Consider the following 25508-nt stretch of genomic DNA (forward strand, 5'->3'; position numbering starts at 1 on the left):
CCTGGCGGCATAGTGTGTTACTGATGGTAGGCTTTGTTACTTTGGTCTCAGCTCTCTGCAGGTCATTCACTAGGTCCCCCCGTGTGGTTCTGGGATTTTTGCTCACCGTTCTTGTGATCATTTTGACCCCACGGGGTGAGATCTTGCGTGGAGCCCCAGATCGAGGGAGATTATCAGTGATCTTGTATGTCTTCCATTTCCTAATAATTGCTCCCACAGTTGATTTCTTCAAACCAAGCTGCTTACCTATTGCAGATTCAGTCTTCCCAGCCTGGTGCAGGTCTACAATTTTGTTTCTGGTGTCCTTTGACAGCTCTTTGGTCTTGGCCATAGTGGAGTTTGGAGTGTGACTGTTTGAGGTTGTGGACAGGTGTCTTTTATACTGATAACAAGTTCAAACATGTGCCATTAATACAGGTAATGAGTGGAGGACAGAGGAGCCTCTTAAAGAAGAAGTTACAGGTCTGTGAGAGCCAGAAATCTTGCTTGTTTGTAGGTGACCAAATACTTATTTTCCACCATAATTTGCAAATAAATTCATAAAAAATCCTACAATGTGATTTTCTGGATTTTTTTTTCTCAATTTGTCTGTCATAGTTGACGTGTACCTATGATGAAAATTACAGGCCTCTCTCATCTTTTTAAGTGGGAGAACTTGCACAATTGGTGGCTGACTAAATACTTTTTTCCCCCACTGTAATTCCACTTTGACATCATGGGGTATTGTGTGCGTAGGCCAGTGACAAAATATCTATATTTAATCAATTTTAAATTCAGGCTGTAACACAATGAATGTGGAAAAAGTCAAGGGGTGTTAATACTTTCTGAAGGCCCTGTAATTTCTTCCATCCTAGCCAAACTTCCTCATATGTTTACATCCACCTCCCCTATATAAAGATGTTTTGGTACTTCCCTTATGCACTACACTTTTCAGCACGCTAATTTTTATTATAAACTGAATGGTTCGAGCCCTGAGTACTGATTGGCAGACAGCTGTGGTATATCAGACCGTATACCACGGGTATGACAAAACATTTATTTTTACTGCTCTAATTATGTTGGTAACCAGTTTATAATAGCAATAAGGCACCTTGGGGGTTTGTGGTATATGGCCAATATACCACAGCGTTGAGTCATGCCTAAGAACAGCCCTTAGCCGTGGTATATTGGCCATATACCACACCTCCTCGGCCTTATTGCTTAACTATACCACAGGTCAATATAGTCTACCAGTCTGTCTATCCTGCCCTCTATCCACCATTCATAGTGACAACAGTGGTAGGTGGATTGTTTGTCCAGATCTGCAATAGGGCAACTAGCAATCATACCACACATAAAAGCATCCAGAAGAACCAATAGGAATAGCTGATAGGCAGCGGAGAGGCCTGGTGAATCATTGCGCATGACAGAGAAGACAGACACGCAGCTCAAAAAGCTCCCCTATTGATCTTGTTTAGGGACAATACAATTGACCTATCTAGACTAGCCTACAACACCACAATGCAATGAATAGTTGCACTATTGTTTTCAAGTGAGTGCAACATTTTACTGTAGACTGCAGTGAAAATATCATTTGAATAACGGTGCAAAAGCCCTGTGATTTGAATGTTTCATTCCATTTGGATCAGTTGTGGGTCCTCTCTGGACAGTTTATAAGGTCTAGAAAGGCACAGTAGAAGGGCAGTCTAGCTGTATTTTTACTTCTGATACTGAGATGCACTGTCTGTTGCAGATCATTATTCTCCCAAATCGTCCGATTATAATCGGCCATTTATTAAGGCTGTTTAACACGCGCTCTGCCTCCTCTCCAATCCGAGCAGCTATTCCTCGTGCACCTAGAACCTAATGCTTCAATATAGACTAAATATTTGTAATTTACTTTTAAATGAATTACCTTTTTCTATGTGGCATTAACACAACCAGTCACATTGTTTTCATCTGATTAGGCTACTTCAAAAATGTCCAGTAGGCACGCGCACGTTCGTCCAAACTGTAATTCCAGTATCCTCAAAATGGGTTGACATTAAAAAGGTTTCAATCCAGCCTTTCTATGCGAGAAAAGTACATGTCGGCCTGTGTCATGACAGGCCTGATGGAAACAGCACATTTGTAGGTAAACTTATCGTAAGAGTAGAGGTGTTAACCCCGGTGTCCTGGCTAAATTCCCAGACTGGCCCTCATACCATAATGGACACCTATTCATCCCCAGCTTCCAATTGGTTCATTCATGCCCCCCTCCTCTCCATTGTAACTATTCCCCAGGTCGTTGCAGTAAATGAGAACGTGTTGTCAGTCAACTGACCTGGTAAAATAAGTACATTTTGGTGGGATCATTTTGTGTCAGTAACGTTTATTATGTGAGAAATTGCGGTGGGAACGTTTTTATGCGCAACTATTGATATAATAACCATCACGTTGAAGTAAATTTGGGAGTCACATGATGATATGTTGTGTGGTCCTCCCAGTACGATTTACGAAATGCAGTTTATTCGGCTACAGATAAAATAAATTCTGATGAACATCGCAGGGTGGTGAGCTTGATGCTCCTTTCAATAGATATCGAGGGTCTTATTCTGGTGACATGATGATCGATGCTTGGCTGCCATTTGACAAATAAAAATAATCTTGCACCTTTGTCCATAATAATCTCATCATGTAGGCTATACCCGCACTGTATCTGGGAGCTGTTGGCTAGAGCGCACGTGCCCAATACCAGAGTGGTTTATATATAAAACTATACCTACACAACATATTTTGTGACAAAACCATCAGTAGGCCTAGAGTTGAAAATGCCATGGAAACCCATTTAACTTGTATTTTTTTATTCGGTACATGGGAATGTAACCGCAAAAGTTATTTTTGTGCGCACAATGTATTTACGCACAGACTTTTATCTGCAACAAGTCAATTTGATTGAAATTCAACTCTGGTGGGGAAAATGCGACAATTGTTTTTATGCAGATTGTTGAATATTCCCATTGAAATCTGTCGCCAATTGGATGGAAACGTAGCTATAGACACCCTAAAGCAGCGTTTCCCAGACTCGTTCCTCGAACCCGAAGGGGTGCATGTTTAGTTTTTTGCCCTAACACTACACAGCTGATTAAAATTATCAAAGCTTGATGATTAGTTGGTCATTTGAATCAGCTGTGTAGTGCCGGGGCAAAAACCAAAAAGTGCACCCCATGGGGTCCCGAGGACCGAGTTTGGGGAAACCCTGCCCATAAGACTCTGGCAAGTGTGCTAGTCCAATGTCTCTTAAATTATGCCTGGTTCACCAGCAGCCCCAACCACACAGACCAGCCAAAACAAGCGTGTAAGAATTGTACTTATAGTCCCCCATCACACTCATCTGGAGGTGGAGCATTTTAAGCAGCTATGCCGGCTATCTGTGGAAATAGTATCAATTCAACTCGGTCTGGTCCACAGAATTACAACGGACTCACCCTCCAGGTATCTATCCAAATATTTTTCATTTGTTAGGGATGTCCACCAGCATAATACCAGAGACTCTAATATTGATTGTTTTAAATATAAGAGTCTATCAGGTAAGAACCTATTTTTATATACCGGCGCTGTTGAATGGAACAAACTACCACAGCAACTCAAAGCCTTACCAACCATAAGCACTTTTTAAAAGAATGTCAAAAGCTGGCTAATGTGTGAACAGTATAAGCTTTTTTGTGTGTGTATCTCTGTAATGTGTCTGCGTCTATTTAATTGTAAATGTATTTATGTAAAAAAATAGGAACCACAATGGAAATATGTCCCCGTTGTTAAGACCGCAGGTAGCTTAGTGGTTAAGAGCGTTGTGCCAGTAACCGAAAGGTCGCTGGTTCTAATCCCTGAGCCGACTATTTGAAAAATCTGTCGATGTTCCCTTAAGAAAGGCATTTAACCCTAATTGTTCATGTAAATCGCTCTGGATAAGAGTGTCTGCTAAATGACAAAAATTTAAATGTTATCGTGCGATCCCGGTCACTTAAAAAAATATTTGTACTGTGTATATATGTATTTTTTTAAACTTACAAATAAAATAAATCAATCAATCCAAACTGTGCAGCGGCCAATTGATGAATGGAAAGAGACATATGTTACAAAACACTAAAAAGTTTAATGACATTCGTAAATTGTCAAGCCAAGCCTTCGATACTAGGTAAACCTACAAGGTAGTGAGGGATGTATTTTCTGTTTGTCGAGATTGACAGTGTATTTATTGTGGCGTTAAAATCGCAAACCATGATAGTGAAGCGCCTGAAGTCGGTATGCTTTGTTTATTGGTTGTGTGGTGCATTGGCACAGAAACATGTTGGTGGAAAATGTGTTGCATATATTATAAATATGGCATCAAAATGTTGAAAATCTGATTTCCCCCTACCTGATCATTGTCTGCAACCGGCTCTGATCATAGTGTAGGTGTAATGAAACAGGCAGGGAGAGTGAGCTCGTCGGTGGTGGTCGGCGAACCTTCAACCTTCTGGCCCGTAGCCCTGCGTGGAATCGATTGTGCCACAAAAGCATGCTGAAGTGACAAAGTCCATATCATATCCACGTTTATGAACACAGGGTCGCAACAGTTATTGGTATTTGTGGCCGTAAATATTATTTTGAGGGGGGGGGGGGGGTGCCTTTTTGTTTTAGTTTTTTACAATACAAGGGGAAGGTCATGTGAAAATATTTTTAATTTTGGGGAGGGGGGTGCATTTTGTTTTAGGACACCTAGAGTCGAACTGTCCCTAACAATTGCCCCCGCTCTCCCCTATTGGCTATTATCACGCCTGAAGATGGTGTGTGAGGTGGTGTTCCCGATTACCACTCCTACTTCGTTTCTCTGCATGGATGACAGATAATCATCACATTTCACTATGAGGAGGATGGCGGAGGAGCTGCAACCAGCCGAGCACGGGTGAGTGGATTTTAATATACTTTTTACGAAGTTATTATGATGAGCTATTCTAAACCGTTCCAAATCCACAATTTACAGACTATTTAAGGAATGATTGGCTACCCCGTTGCGCGATATGCCTCATCGTTAATGACTGATGTAAACGTTCTTTTTTTTAAAAGCCCAATTACTTGATTTTAGTAGGCCCGACTAGAATTCAAATGCATAGCCATATAGCGCCTCTTCCATGAAATCTTTGAATTCACTAAAATATGTCCGATTTTGGGACAAAATGATGCATGTCATTTTATTTTTATTAAATGATCTACCTTGACAAATGGAAATATTCCTTCCTGTGAACTTGGTGCCGCTACGTCACGTGGACCTTTGAATGTACAGTATTTATTACACAATGACATCGCTCAGTGGAGATAAGATTATTCGACCGTGGATATGTCTGTCACTACCAAGACACAGACACACAACCACCAGGCATTGTAGCCAGCCACATAACTTTGTGACATTACGAATGCGTTTCAAACCTGTAGCTAAAAATACTCTTATCATTGATTCCTCAAAGGGTTTTGTTCCTTGTTACACTGAAAGGAAGACCCAATAGATCGTACATTACGCTATCTTACTAGTCAGCCAGAGGGAGACCTTGTTGCACATTGGTTGTAATGTTGTTTTAAATTAAACATAGCTAGACTACTGTAGATAAGGGGACGTTATTGTAGAAGTTTGTTTATAAGGCTGTCGTTGTTTTAGAAGTCTGACTCCGTGATCGTTGGACGTCAAAGTTCACTGAGTCACTGGGTTTATGAGTTTACTTCGAGAACATCAGCAGGATCCTTTACGCAATGTTGTGTGTGCTGGTCCAGGTGGATATCCAGTTGGCTTCCATCTTGGTGCCCCACCTCCCCTTCTCAGCTGAAGGATGCAGAGGACAAAATGCTCAAGGGTAAGAGTGTGTGCCTACATCCTGTCTCCTACCCATCATACTTGCACATCTTATCTCCTCTCTCTTATTTTGCGCTCCCTCCCTGTTCCCTCCATCTCTCTCCTCCATCCCTCCATCCATTTCTCTCGTCCATCCATTTCTCTCCTCAGCTGTGAAGACCCCATTCTCCAGGCAAGATGTCCCGATATCCAATGGCAACTATCTCTGGACCATAGCCTTCAACGCCAAGGCACATCCCTCCCCCCAGCCCCAGTCTCAGCCTCATCCCACCTCTCTCCAGCCCTCTCTCCAGCCCCATCCCCGTCCTCCGCTGGTGCTTCTCCATGGGTTTGGGGGTGGTGTGGGTCTGTGGGCTCAGAACCTGGACTCTCTGTGTGGCAGTGGAGCAGTGTATGCCCTGGATCTGCTGGGTTTCGGTCGAAGCAGCAGGCCCCTGTTCAGCATGGACCCACAGGGGGCAGAGGAGCAGTTCCTAGGGGCCCTGGAGGAGTGGAGAGACAGGGTGGGCCTGGAGGAGATTATCCTGCTGGGACACAACCTGGGAGGATACCTGGCTGCTGCATACACACTCACACACCCACACAGGTTAGAGGGATGAGTGGAGGAGGAGGGGGTCGTGTGTGTGTGTGTGTGGTGTGTGTGTGTTTGTGTTCATACTGTGTGTTCATACGTACACTGAGTGTACAAAACATTAAGGACACCTGCTCTTTCCATGACATACTGTAGACTGACCAGGTGAATCCAGTTGAACGCTATGATCCCTTATTGATGTCACTTGTTAAATCCACTTCAATCAGTGTAGATGAAGGGGAGGAGACAGGTTAAAGAAGGATTTTTAAGCCTTGAGACAATTGAGACATGGCTTGTGTATGTGTGCCATTAGGAGGTTGAATGGGCAAGACACAATATTTAAAAGCCTTTGAACGGGGTATGGTAGTAGGTGCAAAGTGCACCAGTTTGTGTCAAGAACTGCAACGCTGCTGGGTTTTTCACGCTCAGCAGTTTCCCGTGTGTATCAAGAATGGTCCACCTCCCAAAGGACATCCAGCCAACTTGGCACAACTGTGGGAACCATTTCAAACAACATGGGCCAGCATCCCTGTCGAACGCTTTCAACACCTTATAGAGTCCATGCCCTGAGGAATTGAGGCTGTTCTGAGGTCAAAAGGGTGGGGTGCAACTCAATATCAGGAAGGTGTCCTTAATGTTGTGTACACTCAGTGTATGTGTTCACACTGTGTGTGTTTACAGGGTAAAACACCTGATCCTTGTGGAGCCCTGGGGGTTCCCGGCCCGCCCAGAGAGCCTGGATCAGGAGAAGTCTATCCCAGTGTGGATCAGAGCCATGGGGGTCGTCATGAATCCCTTCAACCTCCTGGCTACACTAAGACTGGCTGGACCACTGGGTACGATAAATATATACTAAGACTGGCTGGACCACTGGGTACGATATATATATACTAAGACTGGCTGGACCACTGGGTACGATAAATATATACTAAGACTGGCTGGACCACTGGGTACGATAAATATATACTAAGACTGGCTGGACCACTGGGTACGATAAATATATACTAAGACTGGCTGGACCACTGGGTACGATAAATATATACTAAGACTGGCTGCACCACTGGGTACGATAAATATATACTAAGACTGGCTGGACCACTGGGTACGATAAATATATACTAAGACTGGCTGGACCACTGGGTACGATAAATATATACTAAGACTGGCTGCACCACTGGGTACGATATATATATATACTAAGACTGGCTGGACCACTGGGTACGATAAATATATACTAAGACTGGCTGGACCACTGGGTACGATAAATATATACTAAGACTGGCTGGACCACTGGGTACGATAGATATATACTAAGACTGGCTGGACCACTGGGTACGATAAATATATACTAAGACTGGCTGCACCACTGGGTACGATAAATATATACTAAGACTGGCTGGACCACTGGGTACGATAAATATATACTAAGACTGGCTGGACCACTGGGTACGATAAATATATACTAAGACTGGCTGCACCACTGGGTACGATATATATATACTAAGACTGGCTGCACCACTGGGTACGATATATATATACTAAGACTGGCTGGACCACTGGGTACGATAGATATACTAAGACTGGCTGGACCACTGGGTACGATAGATATACTAAGACTGGCTGCACCACTGGGTACGATATATATATATATACTAAGACTGGCTGCACCACTGGGTACGATAGATATACTAAGACTGGCTGGACCACTGGGTACGATAAATATATACTAAGACTGGCTGGACCACTGGGTACGATATATATATACTAAGACTGGCTGCACCACTGGGTACGATATATATATACTAAGACTGGCTGCACCACTGGGTACGATAAATATATACTAAGACTGGCTGGACCACTGGGTACGATAGATATACTAAGACTGGCTGGACCACTGGGTACGATAGATATACTAAGACTGGCTGCACCACTGGGTACGATAGATATACTAAGACTGGCTGGACCACTGGGTACGATATATATATATATATATACTAAGACTGGCTGCACCACTGGGTACGATAGATATACTAAGACTGGCTGGACCACTGGGTACGATAAATATATACTAAGACTGGCTGGACCACTGGGTACGATAGATATACTAAGACTGGCTGGACCACTGGGTACGATAGATATACTAAGACTGGCTGCACCACTGGGTACGATATAGATATACTAAGACTGGCTGGACCACTGGGTACGATAGATATACTAAGACTGGCTGGACCACTGGGTACGATAGATATACTAAGACTGGCTGCACCACTGGGTACGATAGATATACTAAGACTGGCTGGACCACTGGGTACGATAAATATATACTAAGACTGGCTGGACCACTGGGTACGATAGATATACTAAGACTGGCTGGACCACTGGGTACGATAGATATACTAAGACTGGCTGCACCACTGGGTACGATATAGATATACTAAGACTGGCTGGACCACTGGGTACGATAGATATACTAAGACTGGCTGGACCACTGGGTACGATAGATATACTAAGACTGGCTGCACCACTGGGTACGATAGATATACTAAGACTGGCTGGACCACTGGGTACGATAAATATATACTAAGACTGGCTGGACCACTGGGTACGATAGATATACTAAGACTGGCTGGACCACTGGGTACGATAGATATACTAAGACTGGCTGCACCACTGGGTACGATATAGATATACTAAGACTGGCTGGACCACTGGGTACGATAGATATACTAAGACTGGCTGGACCACTGGGTACGATAGATATACTAAGACTGGCTGCACCACTGGGTACGATAGATATACTAAGACTGGCTGGACCACTGGGTACGATAAATATATACTAAGACTGGCTGGACCACTGGGTACGATAGATATACTAAGACTGGCTGGACCACTGGGTACGATAGATATACTAAGACTGGCTGCACCACTGGGTACGATATAGATATACTAAGACTGGCTGGACCACTGGGTACGATAGATATACTAAGACTGGCTGGACCACTGGGTACGATAGATATACTAAGACTGGCTGCACCACTGGGTACGATAGATATACTAAGACTGGCTGGACCACTGGGTACGATAAACAGTTGAAGTCGGAAGTTTACATACATTTAGGTTGGAGTCATTAAAACTCGTTTTTCCACCACTCCACACATTTCTTGTTAACAAACTATCGTTTTGGCAAGTCGGTTAGGACATCTACTTTGTGCATGACAAAAGTACTTTTTCTAACAATTGTTTACAGACAGATTATTTAACTTATAATGCACTGTATCACAATTCCAGTGGGTCAGAAGTTTACATACACTAAGTTGACGGTGCCTTTAAACAGCTTGGAAAATTCCAGAAAATGATGTCATGGCTTTAGAAGCTTCTGATAGGCTAATTGACATAATTTGAGTCAATTGGAGGTGTACCTGTGGATGTATTTCAAGGCCTACCTTCAAACTCAGTGCCTCTTTGCTTGACATCATGGGAAAATAAAAAGAAATCAGCCAAGACCTCAGAAGAAAAATTGTAGACCTCCACAAGTCTGGTTCATCCTTGGGAGCAATTTCCAAACGGCTGAAGGAACCACGTTCATCTGTACAAACAATAGTATGCAAGTATAAACACCATGGGACACACACAGCCGTCATACCGCTCAGGAAGGAGACACGTTCTGTCTCCTAAAGATGAACATACTTTGGTGCGAAAAGTGCAAATCAATCCCAGAACAACAGCAAAGGACCTTGTGAAGATGCTGGAGGAAACAGGTACAAAAGTATCTATATCCACAGTAAAACAAGTCCTATATCGACATAACCTGAAAGGCCGCTCAGCAAGGAAGAAGCCACTGCTCCAAAACCGCCATAAAAAAGCCAGACTACGGTTTGCAACTGCACATGGGGACAAAGATCGTACTTTTTGGAGAAATGTTCTCTGGTCTGATGAAACAAAAATAGAACTGTTTGCCCATAATGACCATCGTTATGTTTGGAGGAAAAAAGGGGGTAGCTTGCAAGCCGAAGAACACCATCCCAACCGTGAAGCACGGGGGTGGCAGCATCATGCTGTGGGGGTGCTTTGCTGCAGGAGGGACTGGTGCACTTCACAAAATAGATGGCATCATGAGGAAGGAAAATGATGTGGATATATTGAAGCAACATCTCAAGACATCAGTCAGGAAGTTAAAGCTTGGTCGCAAATGGGTCTTCCAAATGGACAATGACCCCCAAGCATACTTCCAAAGTTGTGGCAAAATGGCTTAAGGACAACAAAGTCAAGGTATTGGAGTGGCCATCACAAAGCCCTGACCTCAATCCTATAGAAAATTTGTGGGCAGAACTGAAAAAGCGTGTGCGAGCAAGGAGGCCTACAAGCCTGACTCAGTTACACCAGCTCTGTCAGGATGAATGGGCCAAAATTCACCCAAATTATTGTGCGAAGCTTGTGGAAGGCTACCCGAAACGTTTGACCCAAGTTAAACAATTTGAAGGCAATGCTACCAAATACTAATTGAGTGTATGTAAACTTCTGACCCACTGGGAATGTGATGAAAGAAATAAAAGCTGAAATAAATAATTCTCTCTACTATTATTCTGACATTTCACATTCTTAAAATAAAGTGGTGATCCTAACTGACCTAAGACAGGGAATCTTTACTAGGATTAAATGTCAGTAATTGTGAAAAACTGAGTTTTTTAATATATTTAGCTAAGGTGTATGTAAGCTTCCGACTTCAACTGCATATATACTAAGACAGGCTGGACACTACATCCACACACACAAGTTGAAAGATGTTACAGCATAAAGGTGTTAATTGGTGGGATATTCCCTTCTCCCTCCCTCCAACCCCCTCTCTCCATTCCTCCCTCCATTCCTCCTCCCTCCCTCCCTTCATCCCTCTCTCCATTCGTCCCTCCCTCCCTCCTTTCCTCTCTCCATTCATCCCTCTCTCCATCCCTCCCTCCCTCCATTCCTCCTGCATTCCTCCCTCCATCCCTCTCTCCATTCCTCCTGCATCCCTCTCTCCATTCTTCTCCTCCCTCCCTCCCTCCCTCCCTCCCTCCCTCCCTCCCTCCATCCCTCTCTCCATCCCTCCATTCATCCCTCTCTCCATCCCTCCATTCATCCCTCCCTCCTTTCCTCTCTCCATTCATCCCTCCATCTCTCTCTCCTTTCCTCTCTCCATTCATCCCTCCCTCCACCCCTCCATCCCTCTCTCCATTCCTCTCTCCATCCCTCTCTCCATCCCTCTCTCCATTCCTCTCTCCATTCCTCTCTCCATCCCTCTCTCCTTTCCTCCTCCATCCCTCTCTCCTTTCCTCCTCCATCCCTCTCTCCATTCCTCTCTCCATTCCTCTCTCCACCCCTCTCTCCATCCCTCTCTCCATTCCTCTCTCCAACCCTCTCTCCAACCCTCTCTCCATCCCTCTCTCCTTTCCTCCTCCATCTCTCTCTCCTTTCCTCTCTCCATTCATCCTTCCATTCATCCCTCCCTCCATTCCTCTCTCCATCCCTCTCTCCTTTCCTCCTCCATTCCTCTCTCCATTCCTCTCTCCACCCCTCTCTCCATTCCTCTCTCCATTCCTCTCTCCATTCCTCTCTCCATCCCTCTCTCCTTTCCTCCTCCATCCCTCCCTCCACCCCTCTCTCCATCCCTCCATTCATCCCTCCCTCCATTCCTCTCTCCATCCCTCTCTCCTTTCCTCCTCCATCCCTCTCTCCATTCCTCTCTCCATCCCTCTCTCCTTTCCTCCTCCATCCCTCTCTCCATTCCTCTATCCATTCCTCTATCCATTCCTCTCTCCATTCCTCTCTCCATCCCTCTCTCCATCCCTCTCTCCTTTCCTCCTCCATCCCTCTCTCCATTTCTCTCTTACTCTCTCAGGTCCTATGTTGGTCCAGACCATCAGGTCAGATTTTAAACAGAAGTACTCTTCAGTGTTTGATGACAACACTGTATCAGACTACATCTACCATCTCAATGCACAGACGCCCAGGTAGGTACACACGTACACGTACACACACGCACACGCACACGCATTAACATCCGTTCTTGCTCCATAGTGGTGAAACAGCGTTTAGGAACATGACAGTACCATGTGGTTGGGCTAAGAGACCAATGCTAGATCGTATCGGACAGATCCGACCCGACATTCCCATATCCATCATCTACGGGTCCCGATCCAGCATCGACAGTGACTCGGGATACACTCTCCAGAAAACCAGACCGGATGTGGACATCATCGTGAGTTGATGATCCATGTAGCAAGTTTTCTAAATGTGTTATGAAATGGATCTGTCATTCATGCACAGTGTGTACAGTCCCTCTCTCTCTCGCTTCCCTAGTTCGTTTTCTCTCTCTCTCGCTCTCAATTCAAAGGGCTTTATGGCATGGGAAACATACAGTATGTTTAACAGTAAACATTACACTCACAAAAGTTAAAAGAATATCGACATTTCAAATGTTATATTATTGGCTATTTACAGTGTTGTAGCAATGAGAAAATAGATGAAGTATGAAAGGGAAAATAAATAAACAGATAAATATAGGTTGTATTTACAATGGCGTTTGTTCTTCACTGGTTGCCCATTTCTTGTGGCAACAGGTCACAAATCAAACTTTTTTTGGAACACCATTATTGTTGTCTTACTGAGATTAACTGTCTGGGCCCAAGTTTGACAGAATCTGTGCAGAAGATCTAGGTGCTGCTGTAGGCCCTCCTTGGTTGGGGACAGAAGCACCAGATCATCTGCAAACAGTAAACATTTGACTTCAGATTCTAGTAGGGTGAGGCCGGGTGCTGCAGACTGTTCTAAAGCCTGTGCCAATTCATTGATATACGGTGCATTCGGAAAGTGTTCAGACCTTTGCCCTTTTTCCACATTTTGTTATGTAACAGCCTTATTTTAAAATTGATTAAATAAATAAAAATCGTCATCAATCTACACACAATACCTCATAATTTTTGCAGCATTGAAGGTCCCTAAGAACACAGTGGCCTCCATCATTCTTACATGGAAGAAGTTTAGAACCACCAAGACTCTTCCTAGAGCTGGCCGCCCGGCCAAACTGAGCAATCAGGGGAGAAGGGCCTTGGTCAGGGATGTGACCAAGAACCCGATGGTCACTCTGACAGAGCGCCAGAGTTCCTCTGTGGAGATGGGAGAACCTTACAGAAGGACAACCATCTCTGCAGCATTCCACCAATCAGGCCTTTATGGTAGAGTGGCCAGACGGAAGCCACTCCTCAGTAAAAGGCACATGAAAGCCCGCTTGGAGTTTGCCAAAAGGCACCTGAAGGACTCTCAGACCATGAGAAACAAGATTCTCTGGTCTGATGAAACCAAGATTGAACTCTTTGGCCTGAATGCCAAGAGTCACAGCTGGAGGAAACCTGGCACCATCCCTACCGGGAAGCATGGTGGTGGCAGCATCATGCTGTGGGGATGTTTTTCAGCGGCAGGGACTGGGAGACTAGTCAGGATCGAGGGAAAGATTAACAGAGCAAAGTACAGAGAGATCCTTGATGACAACCTGCTCCAGAGTGCTCAGGACCTCACACTGGGGTGAAGGTTCAACTTCCAACAGGACAACGACCCTAAGCACACAGCCAAGACAATGCAGGAGTGACTTCGGGACAAGTCTCTGAATGTCCTTGAGTGGCCCAGTCAGAGCCCGGACTTGAACCCGATCGAACATCTCTGGAGAGACCTGAAAATAGCTGTGCAGCGACGCTCCCCATCCAACCTGACAGAGCTTGAGAGGATCTGCCAAGAAGAATGGGAGAAACTCCCAAAATACAGGTGTGCCAAGCTTGTAGCGTCATACCCAAGAAGACTCAAGGATGTAATCGCTGCCAAAGGTGCTTCAACAAAGTACTGAGTAAAGGGTCTGAATACTTATGTAAATGTAATAATTTCAGTTTTTAATAAATTAGCAAACATTTATAAAAACCTGTTTTTGCTTTGTAATTATGGGTTATTATGTGTAGATTGATGGGGAAAAAAACATTTTCATCAATTTTAGAATAAGGCTGTAACGTAACAAAATGTGGAAATAGTCAAGGGGTCTGAATACTTTCCGAAAGCGCTGTATATTTTGAAGAGGGTGGAGCTTAAGCTTAATCCGTCTCACCCCACAGCCCTCTGTTTGTTTTTTTGCCAATTTTAACCACACAAATGTAGAAGTCTGCTGTTAATGATAATGCAGAGGATTTTCCCAAGGTTGCTGTTGACGCATATCCCACAGTAGGTATAGGGGTTGAATTTGTCTCCACTTCTGTGGATTGGGGTGATCAGTCCTTGGTTCCAAGTATTTGGGAAGGTTCCAGAGCTGAGGATGATGTTAAAGAGTTTAAGTATAGCTAATTGGAATTTGTGGGCTGTATATTTTATCATTTAATTTAGGTTACCATCAACACCACAGGCCTTTTTGGGTTGGAGGGTTTGTATTTTGTCCTGTAGTTCATTCAATGTAGTTGAAGAATACATTTGGTTCTAGTAGTCTTTAATAGCTGATTCTAAGATTTTATATTGATCATGTATATGTTTTTGTTGTTTGTTATAGAGCCAAACCGATTGGAGAAGTGGTTTATCCATACATCTCCGTTTTGGATAGATTACTATTAATGTTGTTTGTTTTGTGTGTTCCAGATTTCCCAGAAGTGGTTAGATTCTATGGATTCTTCAATTGCATTGAGCTGATTTCAGGCGTGCTGTTCTTTCTTTTTCCTTAGTGTATTTCTGTTAAGTTGTAGTGTTTCACCATAGTACAGGTGGATTTCTGGGTCTCTGTGTGTTTTTGTTTGGATAGGTTCCTTTCTTAGGTTTTTGCATTCTTCATCAAAACATTTGTCATCTTCTTAGGTTGTCTGGTTGAAATGTTTTGATTTTATAGGGAAGCTGAGAGGTCAAATATACTGTTTAGGTATTGAATTTGTTGTTGGTTAATTGTTTTCTGGTAGGTTTCCACACTACTTTCCTTCCATCTATAGCAATTTCTTAATAGTATGCAGTCTGTTCGGCTTTGATGCCTCATGATTACACATTACACTCACAAATGTTTCAAAGGAATAGAGACATTTCAAATGTTATATTATGGCTATGTACTGTGTTGTAACAATGTGCAAATAGTTAAAGTACAAAAGGGGAAATACATATTTTTCTCTCTCTCTCTCTCCAGGTGATAAGGGGAGGAGGTCACTATGTGTTTGCTGACCAGCCAGATGACTTCAATCAGAACATTTTTCACATCCTAGCCAGGATGGAGGGAGGGAAGGATGAGAGGAGGGAGAGAAGGATGAGAGGAGGGAGAGAAGGATGAGTGATAAAGAGGAGTGGTGTGGATAAGAAGGAAGGGAAATGTGGAGGAGGAGGAGGAGAGAATTGAGAGGAGGAGATTGTGGGGTGAGTAAAGAGGGATAGGAGATGGATAGAAAAGACAGAATGAGTAGAGGGAGAGGAGGAGGAGGAGGAGGGGAGAGAGGCAGAGGAGGAGGAGGAGCAAGAGGCAGAGAAGGAGGAGGGGAGAGAGGCAGAGGAGGAGGAGGAGGAGCAAGAGGCAGAGAAGGAGGAGGGGAGAGAGGCAGAGAAGGAGGAGGGGAGAGAGGCAGAGAAGGAGGAGGGGAGAGAGGCAGAGAAGGAGGAGAGGCAGAGAAGGAGGAGGGGAGAGAGGCAGAGGAGAAGGAGGAGGGGAGAGAGGCAGAGAAGGAGGAGGGGAGAGAGGCAGAGAAGGAGGAGGGGAGAGAGGCAGAGAAGGAGGAGGGGAGAGAGGCAGAGAAGGAGGAGGGGAGAGAGGCAGAGAAGGAGGAGGGGAGAGAGGCAGAGAAGGAGGAGGAGAGAGCGGCAGAGGAGGAGGAGGAGCAAGAGGCAGAGAAGGAGGAGGGGAGAGAGGCAGAGAAGGAGGAGGGGAGAGAGGCAGAGAAGGAGGAGGGGAGAGAGGCAGAGAAGGAGGAGGGGAGAGAGGCAGAGAAGGAGGAGGGGAGAGAGGCAGAGAAGGAGGAGGGGAGAGAGGCAGAGAAGAAGGAGGAGGAGAGAGGCAGAGAAGGAGGAGGAGAGAGAGGTAGAGGAGTTGTGGCAGGAATAATTTATTGGCTCTGAGGAGAAGGACCATTGTTTCTGGAAAATGTATTCTGATAAATTCTAAATCAATTATATTTAATTACCACTAAAATTCCATGAAGAAAGGACAGAATGACAAACCAGATAAATATGTATAGCAGCCTAGAGGTAAATGGTGTTTTCTTCTTTTCTCTGTCGGTGAATGATGAAGAACTATAGGTTACATGTCTGGGGCTTGACCACTTTGGCCAATCAGAAAGTCACAAAAAAAAAAAAATGTTAATAAAACTCCACGGACCCCCCCTCTTGCGCAGTGGAACCCAGAATGATATGTGACCACTTGGTTACGGCGACACCATTCTGCCGAGGACACCCAAACCAGAGTGGCCACTGCAAAGCCCAAGGAGCCTGACCCTCTCTGCAAGTTGCTGTAGCCCTGCGTGGGATATTTAGCCTATATTGGCTATTGGTTGAGGCGCAGGGCCCGTTCTAGCTTGGTATGTCAGGGTGGGCTATTGGTTGAGGGGCAGGGCCCGTTCTAGCTTGGTGTGTCAGGGTGGGCTATTGGTTGAGGCGCAGGGCCCGTTCTAGCTTGGTATGTCAGGGTGGGCTATTGGTTGAGGCGCAGGGCCCGTTCTAGCTTGGTGTGTCAGGGTGGGCTATTGGTTGAGGCGCAGGGCCCGTTCTAGCTTGGTGTGTCAGGGTGGGCTATTGGTTGAGGCGCAGGGCCCGTTCTAGCTTGGTATGTCAGGGTGGGCTATTGGTTGAGGCGCAGGGCCCGTTCTAGCTTGGTATGTCAGGGTGGGCTATTGGAAATGTGAATTGGGCCAAGTTGGAGGTAATAATGCATTTAAGTTATAGTTTATTGAGATGCACTTTAATACACCACATAAAAGGCTGTTTTTACTGCAGTTCTATGTAGTAGTGATTTATGTTCACTAGTTGGTCAATTGATTTGATAGCGTGTTTAATCTATGCAAATAAATTATATGAATTGATAGTTCACCTCTCTTTTATTCTGTAATAGGGTATATTATATATTGTAGCCATTTGATACAACGTGTAAGCTACCGAGCAGACTGATACCCCATTGCATTGATCCCCAATCCTTCGGTAAGACTGTACAGTGCAATATTAATGTCAATACACACAAAAGGCTGACTGGGGATGGTGATTTCCCACAGCCAAAGTCCTGCAATAAGAACTAAGACGCTGATGTTTGTCTAAACTCTTCACAGCTGTGTTCTGTGGGTGTAACCGAGTAGACTGATGCTCCATTTCATTGCTCCACATTCCAACATTCCAACCTTGTTTAACATTATCTAGTCTAAATATGGCATGATTCACCCAAATTGTAACCATTTGCGTCACTTTCAAAGAGGTCCTTTTATTTTGAAGGTCGAACCCGCAAATTCCACTATTGTGGCTAGTCCTTATTGTGGCATAACCCGGTCCCGGTCGAGCCTCACTAGCCACTAGCCAGATGAAGCTAGCTGCCTGTTATAACGTTAGCTCTGGCTAGCTAGTTATGTTCATGAACTGAAGGTCGATTTCAATAGGAGAACAACAAGTGGCTACCTAGCTAATACTTACTCACATGGATTCCTAAATCATTGCTAAGAATATTGAAAATGACTGTAGTTTCTACTGTTCATTGATTTCAGGCTGGATGCATTGGTGCTAGCAAGGACGGTACCAAGCTAAAGTTTCTAATAACATCTGTATCAAAGATATTTGCAAACTTTTTTTTGATCCTGCTCTTACTTCAAATGCTCACACAGACGTTTTCCCATTCGGTCGAACAAATAATGCCTTATTACCGACGCGGTATTGGACACACATCGTGGCCGGTGTGTGTGCTTGTTTTCAGACTTGTTTTTTTTTGTACAGCTTTGACAGTGCTACTGATCATAGTGGTGGCTCTTGGCTTACACGTGCACATTCAGCGCACGGTGGGGATCTATTTTCTTATAACTAGATGTGATGCCTAGCTTAGAAAGAATACATTAATGATTAAACATAATAGGTTTTGTGCTGTACTGATATAGATTGTTTAACATAACAAGCTGTGATTTAATGTGAGGAACCGTTAGGGGGTAGGCTGAGACAGACTTGTGACTCACACACACACTGCCTCTTTGTTAAACCGCTCAAGGACGTGTTCTGCTGCAAAGAAGAACAAACTATGTCTGAGGTTGCTGACTCGAGACAAGTTGTAAAGATAACAACTAATGCCCGGCAACAGTCAAGCGCCAAGGGGCTGGGACCAGCCTGTGCGCCGTCGATAGGTTGGGTAAGTTTAAACCACGCTCAGTCTCTACTCTGACAGGCCCAGCAGGGAGCGGGAACTATCTCTGTCAGAGTATTTAAAGAAGAACTTATAACAATGGCTCAGTTCTCTGTCTGCCCTGCGTGGTTTTTCAGTGGGCCCGTATATACGAACATCATATTTACCATTCAAGTGTTTGCATTAATTAAAATACTAGTCTATTTTAGAAGACGTGCATTGACCTCTTTTTGTTCCTATACCAGATTTGAATTGACGCAACTTGACAACACACAACATTTTATAATAGAATCTTGTTATTTGACGTGTCAAATTAAACCGCTTATTTGACGGGTCAAATAGTGTTATTTGACGTGTATCTTTTTTGACACGCAAAGACCCAAACGGCGTTCCATACTACCTCAAATGTACCACACAACAGTAGGAAGGACATTTTAATTTAAACAAATGTTCTATGTCAGGGATGGGCAATTTTATAACTAATTTCCTGCAATTCTACTAATTTTTCCATAGGGTGGAGAGAGAAATGTTTGCAGTTTGAAATGTGATATCTGACTGAGACAGACTAACAAAATCAATGGGGGCCCCCCAGCCAGTAATTCGACCATGAAGTTTAGATAGCTGATATGGGCTAATTGAGTGACTATCAATGACTGACACACAACCAAATTTCGAAATTGCACCTTGTGTATTCTACTATTCTAACTCGCAACAGTTAGTTGAGACCCCGACTGAGTTTTTTTGTGTTTTTTCTTATTGCTCCAAGGGCCTTCAGGCCGCATGTTGACCATCCCTGTTCTAGTTCATATGAGGATGGGTATGGAGGTCATATTATTGAGTGAGCAATTTGTTCAATTTATTGATTCTCATCTCTCGGATAATATCTTATTTCCATATAAATGACATCTCAAACTGTTCGCCTTGCCATACTTTCCAAGTCTTGTTTATCACTCAGCTGAAGAAGCCTGGATGGAAGCAGAGGCTTTTACCAGTAGGGGAGTAATGGTAGTGTTGGGCTGAGGCCACAAGGGGGCAGGGTAGCGCAGCGTCAATGTTATGAGATGAGAACAATAACACCACAGAGTGAGGTACTTCTTTTTCTCTATTCAACAGCATGACATGACGTCTTTACGTCAGTGGTGTAGGCTGAAATCTGTTGATGGCAGGGCCAGCAAAAATATAGGTGGGCCAAAATTTGGCCTCTCAAATCATCATTAAATTATAATAGCCTCCTGAGTGGCGCAGTGGTCTAAGGCACTGCATCGCAGTGCTAACTGTGCCACTAGAGATCCTGGTTCGAATCCAGGCTCTGTCGCAGCCGGCCGCGACCGGGAGACTCATGGGCGGCGCACAATTGGCCCAGCGTCGTCCAGGGTAGGGGAGGGAATGGCCGGCAGGGATGTAGCTCAGTTGATAGAGCATGGCGTTTGCAACGCCAGGGTTGTGGGTTCGATTCCCAGGGGGGGCCAGTATAAATAAAAATGGTATTCACTAACTGTAAGTCGCTCTGGATAAGAGCGTCTGCTAAATGACTAAAATGTAAATGTAAAATAATAAAAGCCTACCCTATACCCTACTGTAATTGATCGCACACAACCAAACGTGAATTCACATTACAGACCAAATAGTCTTGGTAAATCTGACTTGCATTTAACATGCGACTCACATGGACCTACACATAATAAACCATAGGCCTGTAATTAATAGACTATGAGACTAGAACATAATGCCCTGATATAACAGTAATAATCACAATAGGCTTCGCAACCTCTCACTGGCTCGGCGACCAGGAGATAGTAGGCTAAGCTAGGCTATAAACTAGGCTAAGCTAGGCTATAAACTTTTTTTTAAAATATTTTTTATTATATTTAATATATATATATATATATATATATATATATATATATTTTTTTTTGTTTATTATTTTTTTTTGGGGGGGGGAATGGATCAGCTTAATATTGCAGATAGATTGTATCTTCTATCAATGTAATTGACTGCATCACTTCCAATCCCCCATGTTTTTTATTTTTTATATATATACTCCCCTTTATTACTTTTCAACCCCACCATCCTTTCCCTACTTGGAGTAAATTAGTGAACAACAATGCCCAGGCCTCTACTTCCGGTCTATACTTACTATCTACACCTTATGGACAGAGTTAATTTTACAATAATTCTATTATATATATATATATATTTTTTATTTTTTATTTATTTTTGCTCCTGAACTTCTTCTACTCTCAACCTCTCCGATCAATATAAACTTGGCTAAGCTAGGCTAGGCTATAAACTAGGCTAAACTAGGCTAGGCTAGGCTATAAACTAGGCTAAACTAGGCTAGGCTAGGCTATAAACTAGGCTAAGCTAGGCTATAAACTAGCCTAAACTAGGCTAGGCTAGGCTATAAACTAGGCTAGGCTATAAACTAGGCTAAGCTAGGCTATAAACTAGGCTAAACTAGGCTAGGCTAGGCTATAAACTAGGCTAAGCTAGGCTAGGCTATAAACTAGGCTAAGCTAGGCTAGGCTATAAACTAGGCTAAGCTAGGCTAGGCTGTAAACTAGGCTAAGCTAGGCTAGGCTATAAACTAGGCTAAGCTAGGCTATAAACTAGCCTAAACTAGGCTAGGCTAGGCTATAAACTAGGCTAGGCTAGGCTATAAACTAGGCTAAGCTAGGCTATAAACTAGGCTAAACTAGGCTAGGCTAGGCTATAAACTAGGCTAAGCTAGGCTAGGCTATAAACTAGGCTAAGCTAGGCTAGGCTATAAACTAGGCTAAGCTAGGCTAGGCTATAAACTAGGCTAGGCTAGGCTAGGCTATAAACTAGGCTAGGCTATAAACTAGGCTAGGCTAGGCTATTAACTAGGCTAAGCTAGGCTAGGCTATAAACTAGGCTAAGCTAGGCTAGGCTATAAACTAGGCTAGGCTAGGCTAGGCTATAAACTAGGCTAGGCTATAAACTAGGCTAAGCTAGGCTAGGCTATAAACTAGGCTAAGCTAGGCTAGGCTGCCACAAATGTAAACATTTAACACTAGGAGAGCAGGAGAGCTTCATATTGACACAAAACAAATTTACTTTTTTAATTACACTGCCATTTTTTAAAGTTATGTCCCGCCTGTCCTTGACTTTTCCTAAATAAGTCTATCTAACATGCTATCGTTGTTAGAATCTTAATATCACAAACAGAATTAGTCTTATAAGCAATTTTAAGAGGAGACGTCATTCCCCCCCCCCAAAACTACACCTAAACTATATAAAAACTAATTTCACACATATAAAAATATGACATTCTGTTCTTTTGAAATGCATTATCTTTAATTCATAAATTAATTCCTTTGGAACTGCCCTTAACAAATTAATAATAAATGATCGTTGTGATGGTGCTTGTTTAATAGATTGTAACACTTGAATTGTGGTGTTTTTGTGTTTTTTTATTTTGTACATATAGCCTACAGTTACATAAACTAATGAAAATGCTATTGTGTTCTTTGAAATACATTTTATTTCGTATTCTAATGTTACCTAAGACCCTATTAAACACAACCAAATGATGATTCTTCTGATAGCATATCTGAAATGTATTTATTACATTGTTAGAATGTTGACTTTTTAAAAGACACGTCATTGGTACGAAAGGGGGTCCAACGAGGCCAGGCCTATTCTAGTGTTAATCACTGGCATGGAGGCCAATCAAAGTAGATTAAGTTTGCATTAGGTTACACGCTGCATGCTAAACACCATCAAAGGAAACGTAAATTATAGCCTAACAGTATGCTAATACACATAATAACAGGTCATAGGCTGGAACAGCAGTCACCAACCTTTTCTAAATCGAGATCACTTCATGAGTCAAAATGCAAGCCGAGTGCAATTCTCTGCTGGGAGCGGGAGATCAAGTGCCCCTATAACGCATTGTATGATATCAAATGATCAAATGAAATGTTATTTGTCACATGAACCAAATACAACAGGTGTAGACCTTACAGTGAAATTCTTACTTACAAGCCCTTAACAAACAATGCAGTTTTAAGAAAAATAAGTGTTAAGTAAAAAATAGATAACTAAAAAAGGTAATATGTAGGTAGAGTTAAAGTGACTATGCATAGATAATAAACAGAGAGTAGCAGCAGCGTAAAGGGGGGGGAGCTCAGTTGGTAGAGCATGGCGCTTGCAACGCCAGGGTTGTGGGTTCGATTTCCACGGGGGACCAGTATGAAAAAATTTATGCACTCACTAACTGTAAGTCGCTCTGGATAAGAGCATCTGCTAAAATAACTAAAATGTAAACAATGCAAATAGTATGGGTAGCCATTTGATTAGCTCTTCAGGAGTCTTATGGCTTTGGGGTAGAAGCTGTTAAGAAGCCTTTTGGACCTAGACTTGGCGCTCCGGTACCGTCTACCGTCATAACAGTCTATGAAAAGGGTGACTGGAGTCTTTGACAATTTTTAGGGACTTCCTCTGACACCGCCTGGTATAGAGGTCCTGGATGGCAGGAAGCTTGGCCCCAGTGATGTACTGGGCCATACGCACTACCCTCTGTAGTGCCTTGCGGTCGGAGGCCGAGCAGTTTCCATACCAGGCGGTGATGCAACCAGTCAGGATGCTCTAGATGGTGCAGCTGTATAACTTTTTGAGGATCTGAGGACCCATGCCAAATCTTTTCAGTCTCCTGAGGGGGCAAAGGCTTTGTCGTGCCCTCTTCACGACTGTCTTGGTGTGTTTGGACCATGATAGTTTGTTGGTGATGTGGACACCAAGGAACTTGAAGCTCTCAACCTGCTGCACTACAGCCCCGTCGATGAGAATGGGGGCGTGCTCGGTCCTCTGCTTCCTGTAGTCCACAATCATCTCCTTTGTCTTGATCACGTTGAGGGAGAGGTTGTTATCCTGGCACCACACGGCCAGGTCTCTGACCTCCTCTCATCGTTGTCGGTGATCAGGTCTACCACTGTTGTGTCGTCGGCATACTTAATGATGGTGTTGGAGTCGTGCCTGGCCATGCAGTCATGGGTGAACAGGGAGTACAGGAGGGGACTGAGTACGCACCCCTGAGGGGCCCCCGTGTTGAGGATCAGTGTGGCAGATGTGTTGTTACCTACCCTTACCACCTGGGGGCGGCCTGTCAGGAAGTCCAGGATCCAGTTGCAGAGGGAGGTGTTTAGTCCCAGGGTCCTTAGCTTAGTGATGAGCTTTGAGGGCACTATGGTGTTGAATGCTGAGCTGTAGTCGATGAATAGCATTCTCACGTAGGTGTTCCTTTTGTCCAGGTGGGAAAGGGCAGTGTGGAGTGCAATATAGATTGCATAATCTGTGGATCTGTTAGGGCGGTATGCAAATTGGAGTGGGTCTAGGGTTTCTGGGATAATGGTGTTGATGTGAGCCATGACCAGCCTTTCAAAGCACTTCATGGCTACAGACGTGAGTGCTACAGGTCGGTAGTCATTTAAGCAGGTTACCTTAGTGTTCTTGGGCACAGGGACTATGGTGGTCTGCTTGAAACATGTTGGTATTACAGACTCAGTCAGGGACAGTTTGAAATTGTCAGTGAAGACACTTTCCAGTTGGTCAGCGCATGCTCGGAGTACACGTCCTGGTAATCTGTCTGGCCCTGCGGCCTTGTGAATGTTGACCTGTTTAAAGGTCTTACTCACATCGGCTACGGAGAGTGTGATCGTCCGGAACAGCTGATGCTCTCATGCATGCTTCAGTGTTGCTTGCCTCGAAGCAAGCATAGAAGTAATTTAGCTCGTCTGGTAGGTTCGTGTCACTGGGCAGCTCGCGGCTGTGCTTCCCATTTGTAGTCTGTAATAGTTTGCAAGCCCTGCCACATCCGACGAGCGTTGGAGCCGGTGTAGTACGATTAAATCTTAGTCCTGTATTGACGCTTTGCCTGTTTGATGGTTAGTCGGAGGGCATAGCAGGATTTCTTATAAGCGTCCGGGTTAGAGTCCCGCTCCTTGAAAGCGGAAGCTCTACCCTTTAGCTCAGTGCGGATGTTGCCTGTAATCCATGGCTTCTGGTTAGGGTATGTACGTATGGTCACTGTAGGGACGACGTCATCGATGCACTTATTGATGAAGCCAGTGACTGATGTGGTGTAGGCAGGTAGCTTAGTGGTTAAGAGCGTTGTGCCAGTAACCGAAAGGTTGTTGGTTCTAATCCCCGAGCTGACTAGCTGAAAAATCTGTCGATGTGCCCTTGAGCAAGGCACTTAACCCTAATTGCTCCTGTAAGTCGCACTGGATAAGAGCGTCTGCTAAATGACTAAAAATGTAAAAAATGTGTACTCCTCATAGGCTACGTTGACTGGAAATAAATATTGTTTCATGCATTTGCCTATTTTCATATATAATAGGAGAGGTCAGATTCACACAAGTGCCTAGAGAGGAAGGGTCAAGGTTATTATAAATAATGACATTAACATATATTGCAAAAAAATGTGAGAGAGTAGGGTGACTTCCCTAGCAGGTCTCGGCCACCATCACTTGTGTAGATCTGAAACAACGTAACAAGTATAAGCAATAGTGTGAATGCACTTTGAAGTAAACCTCAGCTCTGTTAAAAGTACACTCAGTAAAATGTTTTATCGACCGTGGTGATTCAGGAGTGACATTAAAACAGGTTAGTATACCCCACCAACATTAGACCACTATACAGGAAGCCCTTAAATTGTCAGATTAACTGATTCCTGACATGGTTAGGAAAAAGCAGGAAGTTCAGAGTGCCTTGAACCAAGAGGTTGTGAGTTC

At 43.9% G+C, this 25508-nt stretch overlaps 1 protein-coding gene across 2 annotated transcripts; it reads left to right on the top strand.

Annotated features, from left to right (window-relative positions):
* The first annotated feature begins 3333 nt into the window (after positions 1-3333).
* Positions 3334-15850, top strand: LOC311120724 (1-acylglycerol-3-phosphate O-acyltransferase ABHD5-like). Of its 2 annotated transcripts, XM_084195302.1 has the most exons (8): positions 3334-3548; positions 4785-4906; positions 5767-5846; positions 5996-6431; positions 7098-7252; positions 12292-12403; positions 12471-12651; positions 15589-15850. In XM_084195302.1, exons 2-8 carry the CDS (start codon positions 4866-4868, stop codon positions 15727-15729), a joined length of 1146 nt encoding a protein of 381 aa, XP_084051428.1. In that variant the 5' UTR covers positions 3334-3548; positions 4785-4865; the 3' UTR covers positions 15730-15850. The 2 variants fall into 2 exon arrangements, with proteins under 2 accessions (XP_084051428.1, XP_084051427.1); XM_084195301.1 differs by lacking the exon at positions 3334-3548 and having other exon boundaries at positions 4675-4906.
* The last annotated feature ends 9658 nt before the right edge of the window (positions 15851-25508 follow it).

This window comes from Coregonus lavaretus (genome assembly GCF_964263955.1).
Source record: "Coregonus lavaretus genome assembly, contig: HAP1_SCAFFOLD_563, whole genome shotgun sequence".
NCBI lineage: Eukaryota > Metazoa > Chordata > Actinopteri > Salmoniformes > Salmonidae > Coregonus > Coregonus lavaretus.